General features: G+C 31.7%; 4 protein-coding genes across 5 annotated transcripts in view; 3 read left to right on the top strand and 1 right to left on the bottom strand.

Annotated features, from left to right (window-relative positions):
* The window catches only part of LOC109600372 (RNA polymerase-associated protein CTR9 homolog), a 357,258-nt gene that overhangs the window by 201,481 nt on the left and 131,479 nt on the right, over nucleotides 1–24,298 (top strand). The window lies entirely within an intron of this gene.
* On the top strand, nucleotides 202–1,004 carry LOC109604185 (GS homeobox 1-like). The gene has a single exon (XM_020020714.2). The coding sequence runs from the start codon at nucleotides 219–221 to the stop codon at nucleotides 963–965; it is 747 nt and encodes a 248-aa protein (XP_019876273.1). The 5' UTR covers nucleotides 202–218; the 3' UTR covers nucleotides 966–1,004.
* LOC109604187 (uncharacterized) overlaps nucleotides 13,518–24,298 on the bottom strand; it is a 132,190-nt gene continuing 121,409 nt past the window's right edge. For both annotated transcript variants that reach the window (XM_049964332.1, XM_049964331.1), the window contains exons 7-14: nucleotides 18,806–19,057; nucleotides 18,503–18,755; nucleotides 18,227–18,442; nucleotides 16,289–16,457; nucleotides 15,745–15,903; nucleotides 15,518–15,632; nucleotides 14,846–15,173; nucleotides 13,518–14,792 (exon numbers count right to left, since the gene is read on the bottom strand). In XM_049964332.1, the coding sequence (XP_049820289.1) occupies nucleotides 14,374–14,792; nucleotides 14,846–15,173; nucleotides 15,518–15,632; nucleotides 15,745–15,903; nucleotides 16,289–16,457; nucleotides 18,227–18,442; nucleotides 18,503–18,755; nucleotides 18,806–19,057 (1,911 nt within the window). In that variant the 3' untranslated portion in view covers nucleotides 13,518–14,373. The remainder of the gene's footprint in view (nucleotides 14,793–14,845; nucleotides 15,174–15,517; nucleotides 15,633–15,744; nucleotides 15,904–16,288; nucleotides 16,458–18,226; nucleotides 18,443–18,502; nucleotides 18,756–18,805; nucleotides 19,058–24,298) is intronic.
* On the top strand, nucleotides 19,148–20,866 carry LOC126264832 (cilia- and flagella-associated protein 157-like). Its single transcript, XM_049964334.1, has 2 exons — nucleotides 19,148–19,736; nucleotides 19,790–20,866. Exons 1-2 carry the CDS (start codon nucleotides 19,149–19,151, stop codon nucleotides 20,801–20,803), a joined length of 1,602 nt encoding a protein of 533 aa, XP_049820291.1. The 5' UTR covers nucleotide 19,148; the 3' UTR covers nucleotides 20,804–20,866.

The following is a 24,298-nucleotide window of genomic DNA, read 5'->3' as shown; positions in this document are numbered from 1 at the left end:
GACTCACCATTGGATGTAACGTCAATTAAAGTGGGTAGGTCCGGTAGGGCGGAGCGACCAACAAAAGATTAAGACCCTGCGGGGTTGTACCATACACCCTACCCATCAACCGACAGTGGGGGCCTTGCATATAAGTGCAATCCCGTCCAAATTTTACGTCAGTCACCCTCTAACAGTCTATCAAGTTGTGTTAAGTTCAGTTAAAAGTGTGTGCCAAAATGGATATGTCTCGATCATTTTTCGTCGACTCCATCCTCGCCAACAACCAAAAGGATTTACGCGGCGGTTACATGCCTCCAACCAGTGATCCAAGAGGCATGGTGCCTTACCCGCCAAACTACATTAGCAGTTACTTGTTTTCGTTGAGCCTGGCAAGGCAACAGCAGCAACACCTCCAACAGCTGAGCATGGCCCAGTTTAACCCGCACAAAACTTTAGTTAGACCGGTACCGTCCATGGCCAAAATGGTGCCACCCCCAGTAAAAATGGAAAAGGTTTATCCGAACGTTTATCCCGAAGTTAAATTGCCTTCACCGCAAGGAAACACATCGCCCAACTACCACAGCCCCCAGGCATCTCCAATCCACATGACCTCGCCGCACAGGGAAAGCCGGGAATCGACTCCGACTCCTCCGTTGAGTCGTTCAAGTGAAAGCTCCCCTTCCAAAGAGTCGTCGACGAAGAGGATCCGCACCGCCTTCACCAGCACCCAGTTGCTCCAGTTGGAAAGGGAGTTTGCCACCAACATGTACCTTTCGAGATTGAGGAGGATCGAAATCGCCACTTGTCTGGGTCTGTCCGAAAAGCAAGTCAAGATCTGGTTTCAAAACAGGAGAGTCAAGCAAAAGAAGGACCCACCTACTCCGAGTCAACATTTAAAGTGTTTGTGCTCCAAAAAGTCCCAGGAATCGATGACTCAATGTGAGGAGATTGATGTAATGAACGTTGACGATCATTGCCATTAGATTTAAGATTTGTGATTAGATTTATGATGTTAGCAAAGTATGATCAATACTTTGAGTTTAATTTATTATGATGTATATAAGATTGTATATTTTTGTAAAACTTTATTGACCCAAAGATCTATTTAATAAATTATTCTAATAAATTTAATTGATTTATTTAAAATATTCTCAGATTTTAAAATAGCAATAATTAAAGGTACTTAGTATTTATTTATAAAAAGAAAATTACGTTAAACTCTTTATAAAACACCTTAATCAACTTTTTAACTTTTAATTGATGTTTTGAAACATAATTAAATTTTTTTCTATTTAAATTTCCGAGGATTAAACTTAATTCTTAATCAAATAAGATTTTAATGATATTTTATTTAAAGTGTTTTCATCCCAGAGTATCTGAATGTATATATAGCTATGATATATACAGGATGTTCCAGAATATGAAGATAGAATTTAAATTTAATTAATTTATTTAAAATATTATCAGTTTTTATAAGATAAATAATTTTAAAAATAACAATAACTAGAGGCGTCTAGTATTAATTTATATAAAGAAAATTACGTTAAACTCTTTAGAAAACACTTTCAACGACATTTTAACTTTTAATTGGTGTTTTTGCAATATAATTAAATTTTTTTGTTTTTAAAATTTCCGAGGATTAAACTTAATCCTTAATCAAAAAAGATTACAGCACTTACAGATAAAATTAAATATTTTTTATTTAATATAATTGGCTTAGCTATTGTATTTCAACAATCAAACACAATCAATATTTTTAGAGGCATATTTCCTAAGGGAGCCTTTATGATAAAAGAATTATGGAAGGCTCTCATGTTTTTTATTAATTCTACTCGAATTGGAGATCTAATAATTATATCCTAATAATTTTTCGTTAATTTATGTCTTTTAAAATTCATTTTCCAAGTTTCACGATTAATTAAAGTTTAATCACCATTCCTTAGTAATTATACAAAAACAAAAAGAAATGAACTAACTCAACGGTTATTTACAAACAATTAATTAAATTGTTTTATAAATACTTTATTAAGACTTTAAAAGCGTTTAATCCAAACAATCTTTGTTGATTAACTGTTTAAACTTTATAATGCCAGTACTAAAATGACTTTACATTCAGGCACATTCATGAATGCCCCATTTCAATTACGAAATATTTTGATGTTCTCAAGATGATGTATAACTGTTATTTGAGCACAAGAAAACTTTTAACATTTCATTTATGTCATCCCATTGTTCCTCAACGAATACGAAAGGCATATGCAAACTAAAGATGCGGTTTAAACTCATCATAGCCCTTTGTGCGCCCCTTTCATATTCATAAATATGTTTCAAATACAATGCGTCACAATTAAACGTATTGCCGGGCAACATTCGAAATGTTATTATAACAGACGTGTTTAAAAATAATTGCTACTAGTTTAAGGGTGAAACCCTTCAACAGACCATCACCATTGGCCCGGAGTCCTTTTAATCATAAGTCCGGGGCGGAGCCACGCTAACAAGGGCGACGAGCAAAGGGGTCGAACATACGATGTTAACAAGATAAAAAAACAAATGTAATTTGTCCGTAGACGGTATCTAAATTCAACAAATGAAGATCTATTACCCCGACACAACAAAGGGCCTTATTATATAGTTGCCGGCAAAAGCAAACAGGGTTGAAACGTATAGCCATCTTTATGTAAGCCATCGATGCATAAATCGTTTGCAGGCTGTCCGTGATAACGTCTCGTGATATTTCAGTGTGCACGGTCCGCTAAATTTATTTTAGACCATCCCGTGTAAAGGATTACTTGTAACGTTTCTTTTTGCAGCTGAGAACGGGAAAACTAGTTTCATGTTCGGTTAATTCGACGTCCACAAATTTATCTATGTCAATTTTGTAGCAGATTACTACTTAAATAAGTAAGTATCGGAAAAAGTAATTTATGATTCCACTGAACAAATTTTTATACTATATTTGAACTTTTTTATGTTATTATTAGAAAGCTTTTTTATGATCTTTCTAACTCCACCGTTTATTTTTTTCTACATTATATTTAAAACGTTTCTTTGGGTCAAAAATTGTGAATTCAAGTGCTATAATTTGCTTTGTGAGTTCAAAAATAAGCTTAAATTAACAGAAGAGGCACGACACAAGCGTTTGGAGAGGATATTGTAAGTTATGAAGTTTAGTTTCCTTGAGGATGCGTTTATTCTCATCAAGCTTTCCTTTTGCAGCTAAGACGGGAAAAATTAGTTTCAGGTTAGATTAATTCGACGTCCACAAATTTATTTATGCTAATTTTGTTAGCAGATTATTATTTAAATAATTAAGTATCGGAAAAAGGCATTTATGAGTCCACTGAACAAATTTTTATATTATATTTTGACTTATATTATTATTTGAAACCTTTTTCATAATATTTTTAACTCTTCTAGGCTAGTTTCAATTTCAGTTAATTCGATATTCACAAATTTTGCTGTATCAACCGGATTACTATTTTAACAAATGATTATAGGACTGAAGCAACTGATACCTAACATCTTATCAAAAACATTTAATTTTAAAAAGTTATTTAAGAAAATTAATATTTTAAAACCTGCTTTAGAGGCATGTTTCCTTATGTTTCATTTTTAGAAAAGAGTTTTATAAAAGCTTCTCATTTAATTTGGATGCATTCTATCTGACATATGCATACACATCTTCCAGCAAGTAACATTTTCGATTGCTGAGGTAATATCAGTAGTGCAGGCAAACGACTCAATGTTATGAAGTTTTTAAAATTGTTGGATTTAATGAGGTCGTGATGCATTAATTTGAAATGGTAGTTGATTGACTATGACAAACAATATTTAATTAAATGGCTGTATATTGCTGTTTTCTAATATCTATGAAACTCATCACATTTATTAATAAAGTTAAAAGATAAAGATACATTCTAAATGTTTTTTTAAGGAAAACAATTATTTGTTTGTAGATTAAACATCGTAGAAAAGTTACAGTAAAAATTCCCCAAAGTATTTGCTTAAAATAAATATAATAATATTAAGAGATCTTTAGTAAATAGAAAAACTCCACCATTGCTAATTGGAATTTACCTTCAAATTTCTTTTAATTTGTTGTATTCTTTTATCCAGAATGGAAATTTTGTCAAAGTTGTGTTAAAAGACTTTAAAAGAGTATTTCAAGTTTCTTTTAAATTTAATTTAACTGCAGAATATTAATTGAAGGTTTTTTCAAGTTATTTCTATTTTAAAAAAATTTCAAAAGTTATTTAACATTTAAAAACATTTAGCGGTAAATTTTTGTATCAAATTTCTTTTAAATTTTATAGAACTGTAAAATATTTATTGAAGCTTTTTTCAAGTTATTTCTATTTTTTAAAAAAAATCAGAAGTATTTTTTTTATTTGAATAAATTTCTGTACATCATATTTTAACATTTTTGTATTAAATTGTTCATTAGTTGAAAGCTTTTGATGATATTTCTAACACTGTCATTAACTTTTTTCCTACATCATATTTAAAACATTTTTGATGTTAAAAATTATGCATTCAAGTAGTATAAATTAGTTTATGACTCAAAAATCAGCTTACAGCAACAAAGGAGACATGTCAGATATATTTAGAAAATATGTTGTATGTTTAGTCACATGAGTTAAGTTTTTTCAGTTTTAAAGGGCAATAAAGGCATTAAAAATAAACAACATGATTATCGATCAAAATGCTACACTAACATTAGCAAAACCCCTAAATATATTGAAAATAGGCCAGCCATTAAAGTGAAATGAATCAATCTTTAGAAAAAGCTTTCATTTAATCAATTTCGTCAAAACCTCCTTGCATGCAGTTCAAATCAGTATTGATCTGCGTAATAGGTTGAAGCTGATAATGTTGAGTAAACAGTATTTATAAAATTATTAATCTAAGAAAGAATTTCATCACGGTATAGTACGAGGAATTTCACAAATTAACTATCTACCACGAAGCCAAATGATCAATGCGAATGTCTTCGACTCACAATATGTTTATTCTTGAAAACTTTACTTACAGATCATAAGGCAATAAAATAAGCTTTCTGCTTCTTCATGACCACAAGTTGTATTAGAGACTCGAAAAAAGTTTCAGAACGTTAAATGAGAAGTTCCACTCCAAAACTTTTTTCTTATGACGTAAATGAGATTTCAGAATGTTGGCAAAAAAAATTTCGAATATTATGGTGATTATTTTATTCAATAAAAGTTGATTTAAAGAAATTTATGTTATTTTAAAGTTAAACGATAAAAACGTAAACTACATTTTCCATTACCTAATAGAATTGTATTTTGCATAATAATATAATAAATCACGGCAAAAATTACACGTGTTCGTGAACATCGAGCACGGTCGGATAATTTATTACCTCAATAATTCGGTTTTTGTGGAAACTAAATGGAGGAGTGCAAACGGTTTAGGTCCTAATGCGAGTGACCGTTCAAATAAAAAATCATAACAATCAAAAGTCGATGCACTCTTTTACTGAAATCCAAGGCGGGCGATAAAAGAGCAGACGCGCGCTCTTTTGTTGCCCCAAAACTTACACCTGGCACTCGACGCATCCGATCGTGAAATTACCGAAAAATTACTGAAAAAAAGATCGAAACGTATATTTGGGGATAAATTTTGTGAAATGGCAATAAAACGTGTTTAACATGTCGGCCCACCAACGGTATAGGTTTTTGTTGTCCGTTCGGTCGGGGATGCACTTCAAAAAATTATCATTGTTTTGTTCACCACCCGGATCAATTCCCGCAAAATTTATGAAGTGAATCACGTTCGTCCGATTCATTTGTGTATTATTGACTATAAACTCGGGGGATATTCTATGAATATTTATTTATTGGATATTGACTTTTGGACCCAAATTTTGGTAGTTCTTTATAAATATTTCGATGAAAAGGCAAAAGAAATAAGAGAAAAGAGCACGATAATCTTTCATTAATGGATAACTTTTCCATAATTTAAAATCAATATTCTTTTTAACCCGCTTCTTGTAGCCTGTTGAACTACGATTAATTTAAATATTAAATAACTTCTGAAATATTATTATGGATGAAACAACTTGAAAAAGCTTCAATCAATACTCTGCAGTTGAATTAAATGTAAAAGTAACATGAAATATCGAGTGTTTTTATCATTACTTTGACAGAATTCCCATTCCGGATAAAAGAATACAACAGAGTAAAAGAAATTCGAAGGTAAATCGCAAATATCAATGGTGGTGTTTTTCTATTACCAAAGTTTACTAAATGTCTCAAAATATTTACTCTTGTATTTCAAGCAAATACTTTGTGGAGCTTTTACTGTAACTTTCCTACGATGTCTAATCTACAAGCAAATAATTGTTTTTCTTTAGAAAAACATTTAGAGTTAACGTAACATACTTTTCTCTTTTAAATCTATTATTGTATGTGATTGATTGACATTACAAAAAACAATATATTGTCATTTTATTAAACATCGTTTGTCATCGTCAAGAAACTGCCATTTCAAAATGAATCGTTCAGGTACGCTCCTCAAATTGGTCCGTCAAGGACTCATTAAATCCAACTATTTGAAAAACTTCTCGACATTGAATCGTTCGGCTGCATTACTGAAAGTGCCTCAGCAATCGAAGGTGTTGCTTGCTGTGAGATGTGCCAGCAAGGCGGACAGGATCAAGGACATTCAGTCCAAGTACTGCCTCGACGACGGAATCCCAACTTGGAGGAAAATGGGCGCCCGCGACTCCTTTGTCTATTACACCACGTTGGTGATGCTCTTCGTCGGTTTAGGTTGCAGCGTTGTTACTTTGTATGAATTGATCGTGAAATAATGTGCCTGTATTGATGAACTTAAATAAATAAATTGCTGTTTTCTTCATACAATGCGTTTGACTGTATATTGAATCGTAATAAATTTCAAAGTTTCTGATAATGCACAAAACAGACTGAACAACACAAAAGGATTACGTCGAATCGTCAACTCGGTAGTTTATTTTGCAAGGAGTGCGGTCGCACCCCTGACAAGAAAACCAAACTGAAATTCATTCACGACCAATTTAACGCCAATGCTGTTTCTCAAAGCACATGGAGGCATTCAAGGTGCGGCTCGAATGTGCCAAGAGACAGCCTTAATCAATTATATTCTTAATTGTGAACGGTTTAATAGGTGTTTCGCAATAGGCTTTCGGTAAGAACTTTGTTTTGGAACAAGGCACTTGCTCCAGTCGATAATCAAAGCATACAAGTAATACACTGTAGTTTAGATTAACAGATGTTTACTTTAGGTAATTGTAGTTGTTGTTGTAGACGTTTATTTTTGCAATATTGTCTTACACGCAGAATAGTGTGGAGTATGAAATTGTGATGGAACATGTGATGCATAATTTTCTCAAAGGGGGAAACTTTTTTAATAAATGTCAATTTTAATATATGTCATGTTGACTTTCATTCCCCTTGTTATTTGTAAAAAACTAAAAATCGACGAACTTTGAGATTAAAAAGTAGTATAATTATTTAATTTTACTGTTAGATTAATCTTTCTATACAAAATCAATTTATAAATATTGTAAAAACACATTAGAAGTTTTATTTCAAATTTTCACTTGTAATTTAATTTAATTTTTTAGTTTTTCAAGTTTTGTAATTAGTGAATATTGTCCTCAACAAAATATTCTTTGATATTTATTCTCCTTGATATTAAAACTAAAACTGAAAATTAACTTTCAGGTTAAGTAACAATTTTATTTTAACTTAAAAATCTCTGTTTATAAATGTTCAAAAGTAATTCTAAAAGATCACATTAGAATTACTCTTTCAAATTTTTACTTGTAATGTAATTTTGTCCCTTAAAGTATATTAAGGGTGAATATTGTCCTCAATAAAATGTTCAAAATTTTAGTTAATATATGTATTATTCTCTAATGTGTAATGACTAATTTAATTCGTATTAATTTCTGTCCTCTTTAATGTCTTTGACAAAACTGCAAATTAAGAATAACTATAAATAACTATAATAACTTTACTTTGAAATTAATCTATTTCTGCGAAATCAATCAATTTATCAATTATGAACAAGAGTACTAACAAATCGCATTAAAATTATCTTTCATATATTTGTAATATTAATACCCTACTTGGTTTGTGCTTATTTTAATATGTCATGTTGACTTTCACTTCCCTTATTACTTGTAAAAAACTGAAAATCGATGAACTTTGAGATTAAGAAGTAGTATAATCATTTAATTTTACTGTAAGATTAATCTTTCTATAGAAAATCAATTTATAAATATTGTAAAAACACATTAGAAGTTTTATTTCAAATTGTTACTTGTAATTTAATTTCATTTTTTAGTTTTTCAAGTTTTGTAGTTAGTGAATATTGTCCTCAACAAAATATTAATTGATATTTATTTTCCTTGATATTTTCTATTCCATATAAAACTGAAAATCAACTTTCAGGTTAAGAATCAATTTTACTTTAAGACACTTAACTTAAATATCTCAGTTCAAAAATAATTCTAAAAAATCACATTAGGCTTACTCTTTCAAATTTATACTTGTAATTTAATTATGTCCCATAAAGAATATTAAGGGTGAATATTGTCCTCAATAAAATGTTCAAAATTTTAGTTAATATATGCATTTTTCTCTAATGTGTAGTGATTAATTTAATTCATATGGATTTCTGTCCTCTTTAATGTCTTCCATAAAACTGCAAATTAAGAATAACAACTATAAATAATTAACTTTACTTAACTCTATTTCTACTAAATCAATCAATTTATCAAATTATGAAAAGCAATAGTAAAAAGTTTCATTAAAATTCTCTTTCATATATTTGTAATATTAATACACTACTTGGTTTGTGAATATTGCCTTCAATAAAATTATCAAAACTTCAGTTCTCCTTTAAAGTACTTTCCATTGTCATATAATTACGTCATAAAGCATATTCTGCATCCTAAATACCAAATCATAACAAAAGTTAAAGTTTCAGCTAGTTACTGCATTCGTTTAGACAGGAAGTGTGTGACACGTGCTGAACGTCCACCACTACGCCGAACAATTACTTCATGATTAGTTATTTGCACCCCCTAGTGCTAGAGAAAATCGTGTAACGCATGGACTATTAATCTATTTAATTTAAAAATTGGCTACGCCCAACGTTGAAGTGGGAACGGGACTTTCAAAAGTCATTTACTTGCTCGTAATTATTCAGTGCTTTCATGAGTATCTTGTCAGCAAAGCACCAATGACCAACAGCTGCAGTTGACTTATATTTCAAGACTGTGGACTTAACAGAAAAGCTATGGTATAAAGAAGTCCGGTCTGACAATTTCCGTTATTTTGTAGTTTACATAAGGGTTAGTTCAATTTTAGTTCCCACACGTTAACACCATAAACACAATGAAATGAAAATTACAATCAAATCAACTTCATGACCAGCGTGTCCTATAAAAATGACTTATTGACGAAACATTCAACACCAATTAGAGTCTTTTAACTTCGTTTTGAATCATCACATCCGGTTCGCGATGGGACTTTCACAAGGCACGTGTCTTGTGGAATTGGAATTGGCACTGCGTACGTCCGACGCCCAGGAAATAAAGTGGGTGACAAATCGGAAATGCGCCGTATTTTAAAACGTTTTCGCCGCCATGGACATAAAATTCGAAATAATTCATCGTATTAATAAAACTCGTAATTTCGGCCAGTCCACGTATTCACGGCACTAATGTGTGAGACAAGTAGGTGGTGTTCAGATAAGTGTTTACAACCCCCCAGAATATCCACAAAGAGCGTTATTTGTTAACTCGTAATAATTTTTCCATGACAATGGGACGATCCGACAACAAGAAGTGTCATCTGCCACCCCTGCGTTCCTTTCGGATGAATATTGCAATTCATCCGTTTATTACTACATTCATTTGTTGATTGGGTCGCAAATAATGGAGGTGAGTGCAACGCACAGTTGTTGGGGCTATTTGTGTTTTGCATCATTATTTACTTTCAAATTCTTTCATTTTAATTTTGGTATCCTTCACTACTGTATATTCCATTAACATAAATTAAAAAAAAAAATGTTCTGATTTGCTGATAATTATTTGAATTGAACAGGATGTAAGATAATTAAAGTACTTTCCTGAAATATTTTTTGGAGAGTTTTTAAACAACTATGTGAACATTGTTTAAGCTAATAGAATATCATATTTTTTAATTTGACTGTTTTCATTAAAAAAGCCACTACTGGATTAAATTGTTTTAATATTCTCGATTTACGTACGTTTTTTGATTTCATTTACATTTTGCGGTCTTGTTTGTTGGAAAAACCACAACGTGATGCATTATATTATATAAACAAATACAAGGTAAATTATTTTTATTCCATTTAAACTTGTATAACATCACAATTTATCACTTTATATTATTTTAATCTAAACCAGCTTTCAATATTTCAGTGAGCATTATGGTATTACTATATATGATTTTCATAATTTTAATGAAACTGGATTAAAATATATCCACGTTTTGTTGTAATTATCGATAATGGAACATTACATTATGTAAAGGTAACTGTATCCTGGCATATAAATATAATTTGTATGAACCATGTATTATATCACACAATAACTAGACAATAGATCCTTAATCCGATAGAAAAATGGCCTATATGCCTAGAAAATTACTGTTAAACTGAATACATTACAGTCCGTATTGTTCCCAAATCCAGGATTATAGGTAACGTACGTCAAAATCCCTTTATGCACATTTTGTGTCGCGTGGAATATGTCACATATGATTAAGATTAATTCTGACGGCATATAAAAAATCCCTATTTTACAAAAAATCCGTTCAGGATTAAAGATATCAAATTAACATTAATTTGTTGTATGCAGTTTTCTGTTGCCATGGAAATTATTATGGAATAAAAATAATGATTAATTTACTGAAATTTTAGAGTTTAATCAATTAATTATTTTTATTTTATTTTAGAACCACAAGTTTGAACCACACATAATGATACAAACTAGTTAATTTTAGCATCCCTCTAATTAACTGGAATGAATACAAAGATCTCCTCAACAATCAATTAAATTAAACGAATTGACGATTCATCTACCGTATGTTTGTGCTTCCATTTGTGGCAATCCTGACGTGTACCACGAACAGATTGCTTAATTCTTCGATTACCCGGTGATAAATGGTGGAAATTGCGTGACTCATGACTTCTCTACTCTACACCAATTCCAATTCTCATCACAAATGTTATAGTTAAATTAATGAATTGTTGGTTTCAATTTGTATTTATTTGTAGCTTAAATATTTATAGCAAATTTTTATTGTCGTCTCATGTGTGCATAACTAAATGAATATTGAAATTAATCAATAGGAAGTTGTCAGTGGTTTACTGAAACAGTTTCATACATTTTATTGCCTGACATAAATATGATTTTATTGATTTTGTGCCTTTCCTAAATAGGTAACTATGAAATAAACGCAAATGACAAAGAAACTGCGGTGCTTTGATGGTGACTGCACATTTCCCTTTCCCTGTTTTGCCCTAAATTTCCGAAAAAAGGGACCCTTAATCCGTTTCACTTCTTTACTCGGATGTCTATGCCTCCGGGACATTCCATTGAATAAAAATAATTAGAAAATTAATTTGTATGTAATAAAACAACAAAAACTTTTTGTTTATTATTAGAAATTAATTCCAATTATTCGAAAAAAATTGGAACAATACTAATTTTGATAAGATCCCACAAACAATTTTTATACATTTTTTAATGAAGTGAAATAAAAAAAATCATGTTTTATTAGTAAATAAATATATATTGTAAAAAATAATATGAAATTTTTAAAATTTTGTTGCGTTATTTATTGTTTACCTGATGTGGAATGTCTCCGTATATACCGGACGATTTTAGCGGATGAATGGACCACATATTCATATTTATTGAACTGAAGGCAGATGTGGCGGAAAATATTACAAAAACCATAAATATCGCATTATGATCTTCCGGCTAATATATCCCAAAGTACGCAGTAAGGACGCCGTCAACATAACTTTTATTTCAAACCTATTCTAAGGTATATTGTGTTCAGTGGCAAGAAATTGAAAAATAAACAGTTACGATACGTATCCACGGCGGTTACCTTATATACGAATAATATGAAAAATGCAAGAAATCAAGAAATGAAAGCTTTCAAATGCAGTCGATATAAATTTAAAATTCCACTGCAACCAGGAAAACGGTTTTAATGTAAATCAAGTGAAGTGAAATGCACACATTTGCGGTATCAGAAACATATTTACCTTCATATTTTCATTTACAGTTATTAAAGATTTCCCTTTGTATTGAAACAGTATAATATTCACGGGGACGGTAATGTCGTATACCTGGTTCCATCCGCGTCCGATTTTACAGAGGGGATTTAACATATGGCTACTAAACGAGATCCTGTTCCTTAATCTGTGTATTAACACGAAAGCTAACACGGATATTTGTATTAGTGAAGTTTAATTTATGACGCTATTTAGAAGGATTAAACGCTGGACAATAGAGTTTACACTGTAACAGTTGAACTTTGACTAAAAGAAGTCTTATTAGATAGCACATAAAGTATTGATTAATCTGTCGGTAAACAAGAATATAACTGGTAGGATTACAACATATACAAATACGTATACATACAATAGTTATTTCAATAATTTGTTGTAACAGATGTATTTGTAAGTCAAAGTTTACAAGAAACTAAGAAATTATGTACAAACATTTATAAATATGATTCATTTAGTTAATATCATCGTTGATACAATAACCATAAAGTACTGATAAGATGTAAAAGAGACCTATAATAATACATTTTTATATCTTCACATGAGAAGAAATGTTTTCTTAATTTGTTTTTGAATTATTGGACATTAGAAATACAATTAAATTAAATTAAATTATCGTTTGAATTGAAATTTTAATTCTAATGTTCAATGTGTTGAGTTCAAGTAAAAAAATCATTTGATTTCGTGTATTAGTAATGAATATAAAATGTTGTTTTTTAAAAACTGGCATATTACATATTTTGTTCTATAGGTTGTCTATGCACATTTTTGTATCCAAGTGTCACCTACTCGGAAACTCTTGAACTTTATTTATTTTGAAAGAGTTGCTTAGTTACTAGAGTTTACATACTTTGCCGCTAGATGACACAATAAGTTAGTTTGGCAATCTGACATATAGATGTTGCCTAAAATTATTTTAGTATCCAAGTGCCATCTATTGGAAAATTCTTGAAATTTCATTTTGAGTTAGTTAAATAGGTACTAGAATTTACACATTTTAGCACTAGGTGACAGACGAAGTAAGTTCGCTAAAACTTAACAAATTATTGAAAAATAAATATATTTATTTAAAATGTTACCGATAGGTTAAATATGTTGGGACAAATCATACCGATTATTTAAAAATTATAGTTTTAATTTAAAGGATTTTATATTTGTTTTTTTTAAGGAGCATGATGAAATAAAGAAAATTAAATACATAAACTTTATTTGCAATAAATACATATATACCCAGATCGTTACCGATATAATTTGCAATATAACATTTTATAACAAAAAATATAACTATATACAATGAACATAAAAACAATGTTTAGCAAGCTCTAAATTGTATTAAATAGTTAATTTCCTAGAAATATATGGACCTCATATTTGAGTGCTTTTACATATGACACGTTTACATTCTTCAATTTTTTTGAGAACAAAATAAAAACCACAAAAATAAATTATGTACAAATTAAGGTATTAAATAAAATTAAATGAAAGTAACTAAATAAATAATTAAATTAAAATATCACAAGAGGTAATAAAAAAAATATTTTTTTTTATTTTAAATAAGCACCCATTATATGTTCCTGCTTGTATATAAATAAACTTGGGAAAAATTTAATTTTTCAATTGTTTTCGTGTCATAAGTGCAATTTCATTATACAAAACAACAACCTACGCCTACAGACTGTATTCACAAGTATTAAATTAGTTTGTTAATTACAAATATGACTAGATTTATGACTAATATATGTCCAAACCTTTCAAACAACATTCAGTCTCATACGAAATCCGCTATCCTGAGAAAGCTTTTGATCATAATGCCTCTTAAATGCCTTTTGTTCAAGAAACGTAACAATATCATAGATTTTCGGTAACTCTTTTACAACTTACTGAATTAATTTGTTTTAATGATGATAGTGCTGTTGTTATTATATTGCACAATGAACTTCACTATGAGAAAATATGTACAAATACCGATTAATTTTAAACTACTAATTAATTAAGTAAGTCGCATTAGCCTTAAAATATATAAACTCTCTCATATGTTCGTCAGTCTTAACTGGAAGATATAATATTCGAATCCTGATATGCTACGTCGTTATTGCACTGATTTTCAAGAAAATCGCCCTCGTCATCGTCATCGGCAAATTTGATTTCGTCAAGAATGTTACTTTCCACACTCGGTGACTTTTCTACTTTGGTCTCTTTCTCCATTTCGGTTATAATCTTCGGAGAGGCGGCCATGTACTTGTTCTTCGGCAAATCGTGGACTTGAACCAAATGCTTGTTGATTAGTTGTTCGTTTTCGTATTTCTCGTTGATTTGGACTTTGTTCTCTGAGTACGGATGGATTTTTTTATTTTTGGCTTTCAACAAGGGTGACATTTTGGGTGTGGAAGATTCGCTTGTCGTTCTAGGCCTAGCTTTTGGTAGGAGCATCTCCTCTTCCGGGGATTCCTTGTTACTGCCTGGATCTGAATTAAATAAACATAATATTGAATTCTTTAATAGATATTAATAAATTTACCTATATAAACTTTCGGTCTTATGTCTTCCATTTCGAAGTTGTCACCTCCTTCCATAGGCAATATTTCTCCGCTTTCATCTAAAGGTGGAATCCAAACTAAAAACGCTGGATCCATTCCCAAATAAGAACCAGGGGCAGCACCCGCGTTTGTCACATTATAATCGTAATAGTCCATTTCAAGATCCGTGTCCGGGACGGCGATAGAAAACTCCGACCCAGTGGGACCAGCTAGAAGTTTCTCCCTATTTCTGCGGTCTTTGCTTTCTTTTATGTTAGTACTTCTGATGGTAGCCGTGCTGATTATACTGGCAGCTGGCGAATAGCATCCCTGGAAAATAATTTTATTGTAAGTTTTAGGGACATCACTGTTTAAGTGAGAAATGACAAATGAATGTACGAATTGAGTTAATATTAGAATTTAAAAAACATACAGGTTATTCAGTCATTCTGGTAAAACGTTTTTAAATTGGTTAAACAAAGTGCAATATATATTCGAAGGTTAAGGATTAGGAAACGTGCTCAAAAAGTGCCCAAGTGCCTGTACAAATCATGAAATTTATATATACAATTTTGGATACAAAAAGTACTGATATGTGCAGGTGGTATGAACCCGAAAATTTAAATATACGTCACCGGATCACTTTTTGAGCACAATTCAGACGATGCTCTCACATTCGTCAGGGTGGCTGTACTGACGTTACTCAATCTCCTCACGTCCTTATTGGACCTCGTCCTCAACTCGTCCTTTTCGTTATAACGGTCCTTGTCACTGGTCAATGTTGATGATCTACAATGTTATTAGTAGATTATTTAAATCATTTATTTTCAATTCAATTAAGAAAATATGATTTATATTAACTTTTAATTGTTTTATGGACCTAATATGGAAAATTACGAACCTGGGTATCGTCCCCGAACCGCAGAATTCTTGTGGAGAACTGGGCAAGCTGCACGTGACATCCTCCGGTTCGCTTGCTGTGGGAATCACCGCCGTGGTACAAGTTTCTTGTTGCGTCAACGTCGTCGTACTGCAAGCACTCAGAGACTCTTCTTCTTTCCTATAAACGAATTTATTTAACTTTAATGTGCCTGAAATCATGAAGTTTTTTATCCCCATTCTTTACCGACACTCATCTCTTCCAAACAACTGTTTACATTGTGTGTAACATTTCCTCTCGTCGAATTACCCAACGCAAATAGTCATTAAGAAAGTTTCCCATCCCCCTACTACCCATATTCTTAACGATACAACGTGTGGTTTGCTACAGCACAGCCCTCACATAAGAACAAACAGGGACGCTACTTAATGTATTTCATCCACTCAAACTGTTGTTAGGCTACGTGTTGTATTAAGTTTAGTTATTTACATTGTTACTTAGTTTAGAGTTAAAATATGTTCGTAGCATTAATAGACGGTAGGTGAAATTTTGAAAAACAACTTACGCTAATGTCGCCTCCTGTTCGTCTTGTTCGCAGTCCATCGACTCCCTGAGTCGACTGTGCTTGTTCCTTGTCTTGATATGCGGTCGCAGCCTCGTTAAAGAAATCACCTCCGATAAGAGCGTCGCATTAGACGACGCCCTCGTCGTTAGCGGCAGACTCGTGCTCGACGCTGCAAATAATAACAATAAATAATTGTGGGTTTGGTGCAGGGTGTTAGAAGGGCCAGAGAGAATAGTGCGGCAGATTTCATTATGGTTGCAGTGTTTGTGACACATTGGTGCAGTTCAATTTGTTATTATTGGAAAAATTGAACAAAATTAATTTTAAACGCTGGTCGATAAAAATACTGTGAGATTTAATTGGTGATAATCAGTCTGCACAGCTTTGCAATCTCGTAATTGATTCAGCGATGTTTCTTTGTTAATTAGATCGTTGTAATCAATCAAATATATACGCCGCTGGCAGAAAGTTATAAGTTTATAATTCCACCAGATTTATGTTACAAAGATTTAGCAAGCTACAATCCGGAACTCAATCAATCACTGCAATTAAGACTGAATTCGTTTATTTTAATAAATACGGATGTACAAGATGATGCTCATGCCTTATCGATTATATCAATGGATTACAAGGCTTCATCAGATGTAAAATTCCCTGATGACATACCATTACGAATAGTATATCCTGATAAATGAGAACGAGCAATATTTGTTGCGGTACCGGGTGATGATAAAGACAGAAAGTCGTCGAAAATGATTGCAGAAATGCCTATGTTGATGATGATGGTGGAGGAAGAAGAAGTGAAGGAAGAGGAATCAATACACACAATGGAAAGTATTCATAGTGATCCATTCTTTAAAGAATCAGAATTGAAAATTACTATTATTGATTAAGAATATAATGAAATGGGATCCAAAACATCATCTATGGAACTTGACACTGTGGAAATATAGAATTCTATCAAATTATACAAAACATTTATAAACATAAATACATAAATACATTTATTATTATGAATATGATTTATTTTGTTATTAAAAAGTAGTTTTTCCACTTCTTCTTCTTCTTCATTTATAAGTTAAGACTGAATTCATTTATTTTAATAAATTATATTCAAGGAAAATTTATTTATTAATAAAAAATTCTTTAGTTGTATCTGTCTAATGTGAATGGAACACTTTTAGAAAGATATTTAAATATAGAATTTGTCCAAAATTTAATAAGAGGGGAACTGAATATTCCTTTTCTGGCATGGAATTTATAATTTCACGGAACATTTGGTTTCCAGGCCCACTTTTATATTTTACATAAGGTGACACATTGAACGTATGTACTTTTATTATAACCTGATTTTGTGGAAAAGTCAATTCTCTTACGTTTTCCTCATGATTTACTTTTATTACTAAATTTCTGTTACATGAAACCAAATTTTCATAACTGCAAACAATATGACTTATTTCATGGAGAATCTATGAAAGAATGATTATGTTAAATATAATTTACCTGTAATATTATACTAATTTTATTTATTAAATATAGCTTTTATTTTTGCTTTGAAAAACCTTTGTTACTTTTTTGATAAAATGTCTGTTAATATTCATTTGATACATATGAAATGAGTATATCAATCGGAAGGTTTTTTAATATTCAATTTGAAAATAATAAAGTTATTGATATTTCAAGATGTCAACATTAAATGTAAATAATAAACACCCTGTGTAAAATTTGTGAATCCTACTAATGACACCTTATAGGAGGATCATTGGTTAATGTGTATGTCAAAAAGGACCCTTCCAGGATCAAAATTGGTGTGTTTATTGACACTTGTATTATCAAAATTTGAATTTTTGAAAGAAAAAATATGTTTTAGTTTACTACTAAATATTATAAAATATATCTAAATTAATATTCTAATAATAAGCTATTTTGGTGTCTTACCAGCATCAGCAAGAGAATCTTGATCTTCAGCCTGTGCCACATGGTATTTCCTGTATCGAAAAAGATACTGTGCCCCCAAAAGTGCCGTAGCCAGAAGCAATCCACTCAAGAAGAAAATTGCGGCAATATGAATTGCAGTCATTTTCAAAACACTCGCTGGTAACACTCCCACACTTTGTGCTATGGGAATTGAACTGATGTTGGTTCTAGTATTACCTTAAAATAGATTAAATAATATAAAAGTGCAAGAGCATAATAGTATTTGACTTGACATACTTATTTGCGTGGCATGTGCGAGGAAACCTCCGCCACAAAGTTGCCCACCAGCAGTTATCTCGTCGGAGAAAAACTCCAAAAGTAAATTGGGACCAGTTGAATTTACAACCGAAGGTGAGTTTTCAGGATCCCCTGTGAGATGTGCCAGGAGGTTTGAGGACAGCGAACTACCATCCCTAATCTTTAACCATTGAGTGCCGCAAGGAAGATGAAACTGCTCAACTCGGAATTGGATTATGAAGTCCTCATCGGACTGAAATAAATGGTGATTAAAATGAACCTCGTAATGAGTATTTGTTTTACCTGGATGAGCCAGAAAGTTCTGCCGGGGCAGCTCTGCGAAGAGGTGGCTAAAAGTCGCTTGGGTTTGGCGTGGCCCAGGTGGACGACGCATCCGCATCGACAGTACGGGCCTACTTCTGCACGTATTTCGGGTATTTCTGCCACGATGTCGCTACCGGAACCGGCTGTAAGACCTCGTCCGCCAACGCCGTACAGGCATTCCCAACTTTGTCCTATGCTACGGCCGCACTTTTCAGTTTCCACGGCTTTTCCCTGGAATTGGAAGTGTTGGTAATGTCTGTGACATATGACACTAATGACTTATACAGAGTATTTTCTGTCATATGAGTTAAATATTTAAACTATGCCTAAAAAGGGGAAGAAAAAGTATGTTGCTCCGATTACAATTATAACAGAAGTCGAAAGAAAATTCTACGAACTACATATAGAAGACTTACGTAAAAGAATAGAAAGGCAGGAGTTATTACTTATTGAACTTGAAGAGAAAAAGTCAGAATGTAAACTTAATATCGAAGAGATTGATGGTAAAAACCTAGAAATTATTAAAGGACTACAAGTATCATTGTCAGAAAAACATGCTGAATTAAACGATGTTCAACAAGCTATTGTAAATTTAAACAAGTCTACAGATGATAAAACTCAACAATATGAAGACAAAATTGAGGCGATGGACAGAGAGTATGACGAAACTCAAGCAAAGCTTACATCACAAAATAAACTGCTAACAGGTAGTTTAAACAACTTGGAAGAATTCAGAAACGTTCAACAGGAGCTCCTGGAGAAATATGATGAACGCCAGAAAAGTATAGACGAAGAAGAACACAGACATGAATTAGCTAAAAAGGACATCTTAGAAAAGTTCGAAATTATGAAAGATAAATTGACCAATGACATGGAAAATAGGTTACTACAATTATCATCAGACTTTCAGGTAGACAATAACTAACTAAGTAATTACATATTATTAATGAAATTATTTCGTAGACTCATGCAATGATAAAAATGCCAGCAACTGTATATCGTATGACAAGAGAGAACACAGTAATTAAAAATTTTATGGATATATTACTGGGAGCTCAACACAGTCTTCAAGAAGAAATGTTTGATTTAGAATCTCAAGACAAGGACTTAAAAGAAGAAGCTCAAGAAGAAACGGAAAAAAATAAAGTGATATTGAAAAAACTTCAAGTATTGAAAAAAGTCATACGTGATCTTTCAGCAATACTTCATACAGCCAAACGTATGATTAGAAAAACTGTACAAATTGCAGTAGTTACTTCAGTACGCAATCATTTGGAAGAACTTGAGGAGAAAAGGAAAATTGTGAATGATCTGATATATGTTAATAGAGTGTTACAACAAAACATATTAGAATTGAAACGTTCCGAGTCTCATATTGTTAAAAAGTACAATAATTATATGTATAAATATGACCACTTGTGTGCAGTACACAAGGAAGCTAAGTGTTCTATTAATGAAGCTTTGGATCACATAAAACTTAATAATTCATACGATGCAATTCCGATACTGAAAAGGTTGCTTTACTTGATTCAATATCCTACAGATGTACAAGATGATGCTCATTCCTTATCGATTATATCAATGGATTACAAGACTCCACCAGATGTAGAATTGCCTGATGACATACCATTACGAATAGTATATCCTGTTAAACGAGAACGAGCAATACTTGTTGCGGTACCGGAGGATGATAGAGACAGAAAGTCTTCGAAAATGATTGCAGAAATGCCTATGATGATGATGATGGTGGAGGAAGAAGAAGTGAAGGAGGAGGAATCAATACACACAGTGGAAAGTGTTCGTAGTGATCCATTCTTTAAAGAATCAGAATTGGAAATTACTATTATTGATGAAGAATATGATGAAATCGAAATTGAGGAAGAGGAGGAAGAAGAGGAATCCTCAGATAATGAAGAAACCAACTTAGAAATGGGATCCAAAACATCCTCTATGGAACTTGATACAGTGGAAATATAGAATTTTATCAAATTATACAAAACATTTATAAACATAAATACATTATATATTTATTTTAATGAATATGATTTAGTTTTTTATTTAAAAATACTGATCTTCCTCTTCCTCTTCTTCTTCTTCTTCTTCTTCATTTATAAAACTCGATATTCGATTCATCAAAAATATTACTAAATATTCATCATCATCCATGTCCACCGATTCAGATACGTCATCTTTGAAGAAAATGTCACTTCTCTGCGATATCAATGAAATTTGAGGTCCTTTAAGTGCCAAACCTTGTGTTAACGATTGGTGAGGACTCGGCTTCAACGATTTATATCTCACTAATACGTCGAAAATGCAAGTTTGTGTACCTATACAGCGTGTGACTTTAAAAGTAGAACGAAGTATGATGTCAGAAGGTACATCTGAAGCTCTGACACCATGTGAGGATTTAATAGTTGATACACAAGACAACGTGGAAGATGTCTTCGACTTTGAAATGATTGCAAAAAGTTCGTGTAACATTTGACGTAAATTGAACTTCTTTGATTTCTTCCATTTTTCTAAACCATGTTCTATAAAACAAACGGCCTCGAATAAGCAGTGACTTAGTTGTTCATATTTATTTATATTTCTTTTCATTTCATATTCAGCAGTAATTTTGTCTGATTTCAGTTTGTGCAAATTTTGATGTAATGCTTTGTTCATAAATTGGAAACAATGTGCGTCAGTTTTTGGCTGGGTAGTTCTCCTGGGTTTTTCCGTAACTATTCCCTTAGTAAGTTTAGTTTTTTCTTTCTTAAGTTTTTTTATTACTTTCTTTTGAATTAATACAGAGTTCATTAATTTCTTCCTTTCTTGCTCACGAAAATTAATTTTTTCTTTATAAATATCTTTTTCGGGAATTAAAAACGCTAATTCATGATTTAACGACATTGTGGATTTTAGTACTGCCACAAGTTTATTTTCTATTTCATGATTTTCATTAAGTGTTTGGAGATAAGTGTGATGGAATTTATGGGAAAGTAACCTATGGTGACATTCCGCCGTTACAGGCAAAATTTGTTCTTGGGTTTCCATAATTAAATTCTTTTTTAGTGTTTCATGTTTTAAGTCAAATTCTTTAATTTTCTTTTGGTGTTCATTTTCTTTTTGCTTCATATATTCTTCTTGTGCATTATAGGTTTCTTCTAATTCATGGTGGACACGGGCAAACTCATTCAAAACATTGTATCTTCCAGATAACTTTTTATAGTCGCACACAACTTTTAATTTTATATCTTCAATTTCGCTGCTTAATTGCTCAATTTTTTCCGCTTGGGTCGTTGTGGTACTCTGGAACGATTCACGCTTATTTAACATCCGTTTTTCTATTAAATCTTTTTCTTCATGTCTTTCCATTAATGTCTTTCGCAGTTGTTTTATTTCAAAAGATAATTGATCACCGAATTCAATTTGACTTTCTTTATTTGTCTGCTTTAACTTAAGTCCCTCTATATCATGTTCCAGACGAGATATTTTCAGTTTCCTATCCTCTATTTCCAGTTGATAAAATTTTCTTTCTACTTCGTTCATTGCAATCGGAGCCCAGATGACCTGTCGAGCTTTACGTCTTTTAGGCATCTTCAAATTTTGACTTCACTTAGTATTCAATTAATGTAAAATTTACGCAATATACCCCACCCCCCAATGACTTACACTGTCATAATTTGGGCCAAAATTTCAATGACATTTGTGCAGTATATAGGGTGCCAAAATTCGATTAAGTCGACAAAAAATATTTTTAATTTTATCTTTCAATTGATTAACCTTGATTGTAATTAGAGGTTTTGGTAAAATACTTCACAGTTCCAAAATCGTTTTGGAAATTGGAAATCTAATACAATTTAAATTAAATTAAAAAGAGTTTAACCATTTATAAAATTTTATTTATTCTAGAGCATAATTTTGGATAAACCCGATTCGCATCAAAGAAGAAACAATATCGACATCTCTTCTGTTAGACTATCAGAATTATCTTCTTCTATTTCCGAAATAATTTCAGAAAAGTCATCCCTGAAAAACCTTTCCTCTTCCTTGGATACATGTGAAGCCACAGATTCTTTCTCAGGAACAATCTCTATTATATCATTGGATATTTTTGATGTCACTTCGCTAATTCTTGCAAAATCCGTTTGTATCCCCATACTACGATAAAATTTAAATTCAGGACGAGCAAGGAGGTCCTTTGAAGAAACATGTAAATCCTCGTCAACACGTGCAGACTTAATTGTTGAAACCGATAAAAATGATGGAGTTGCTGATCTGGTAAAATATGCCTTGAGATCTTTCAGCACTTGTCTTAATTGAATTTTATCGTCCCGATATTTATCGAATTCGATTTCAGTAAAGTAAACTGCCTCAAATAAATATCTTTGCAGTTGTTCAAGTTTTTTTTCATTTGTGTTCGTTTGTAATTCGAGTGAAGCTCTATCAGATTTTAATCTGTTCAAATTTTGATGCAGTGTTTTAAGCACATATGTTAAATTTTGAAAGTCAATATTTGTTTCAAAGGTCACACACTTTTTATTTATTGGTCTATTTTGATACCACATATTTTTCCTTTCCTTGAGACCTTTTATTACGTTATTCTGGACAAGAACGGCTCTCATTTTTTCATTAATATCTTCTCTTCGTAATATTGAAAGATTCGTTAATCTCTCCGTCTCGCATGTAAAATATTCCAAATCGTTCTCTAACTTTATTTGAGAATTATTTAAGAAATCAATTTCATTATTAACTCGGACATTTTCTCTAATTGTTCTCGCAATTGTATGATGAACTTTGAAAGTAAATATTTTCCTTTGGAATGCCTTCGATACGTGGAATAGCCTTTTTTCTGTATTATGAATTAAATTCTTTTTAATAGATTCGTAACCTTCTTCAGTTAATTCCATATTTCTTTTATGACTTTCTTCTTTTTCTTTCATATACTCTTCCCGTTCATCGTACTGAATTATAATTTTATTGTAAACTTTATTGAACTCTTCCAAGAAGTTGCATTTCGCAGATATTGCTTTGTATTGACACATAAAATTATATTTTTCCTCGTGAAATTGTTTGTCCAGTTGTTCGATTTTAATCTCTTGATTTTTAATTTCATTATTAAAAACTGTATTTTTTTCCGTCACACACTTTTGAATCGAATTCATTTCCTCATATTTTTCCGCCAATGTCCTTCGCAGTTGTTTGATTTCGGACGAGAGACTCTCACTTGTCTTAAGCGTAAATTCCTTTTCAATTTCTTGTTCTTCCAGTTCTTCGATAAGGCATTCCATACGATATATTTTGCTTTTCCGATCCTCAATTTCTAACTCATAAAATTTTCGGTCTACTTCGGTCATTGCCACTGGAGTCCAGACGACTTGGGGGCCTTTACGTTTCTTAGGCATCTTGTTTTTTTTTTTTTGGTTTTTTAGCTTCAGTAATTAAATAAAATATTACTTAAACAAAAATAGGAAAAACACATTCTAT

The sequence above is a fragment of the Aethina tumida genome, chromosome 3 (genome assembly GCF_024364675.1).
Source record: "Aethina tumida isolate Nest 87 chromosome 3, icAetTumi1.1, whole genome shotgun sequence".
Lineage (NCBI taxonomy): Eukaryota > Metazoa > Arthropoda > Insecta > Coleoptera > Nitidulidae > Aethina > Aethina tumida.
The sequence above is the reverse complement of the archived record's forward strand: the minus strand, read 5'-3'. Positions and strand labels throughout refer to the sequence as shown.

Coding starts and splice junctions, on each gene's coding strand:
- LOC109604185 (XM_020020714.2), top strand. CDS start 219: ATGGATATGTCTCGATCATTTTTCGTCGACTCCATCCTCGCCAACAAC.
- LOC126264832 (XM_049964334.1), top strand. CDS start 19,149: ATGCCTAAAAAGGGGAAGAAAAAGTATGTTGCTCCGATTACAATTATA. Junction 19,737..19,789: donor AATTATCATCAGACTTTCAG/GTAGACAATAAC, acceptor ATTATTTCGTAG/ACTCATGCAATGATAAAAAT.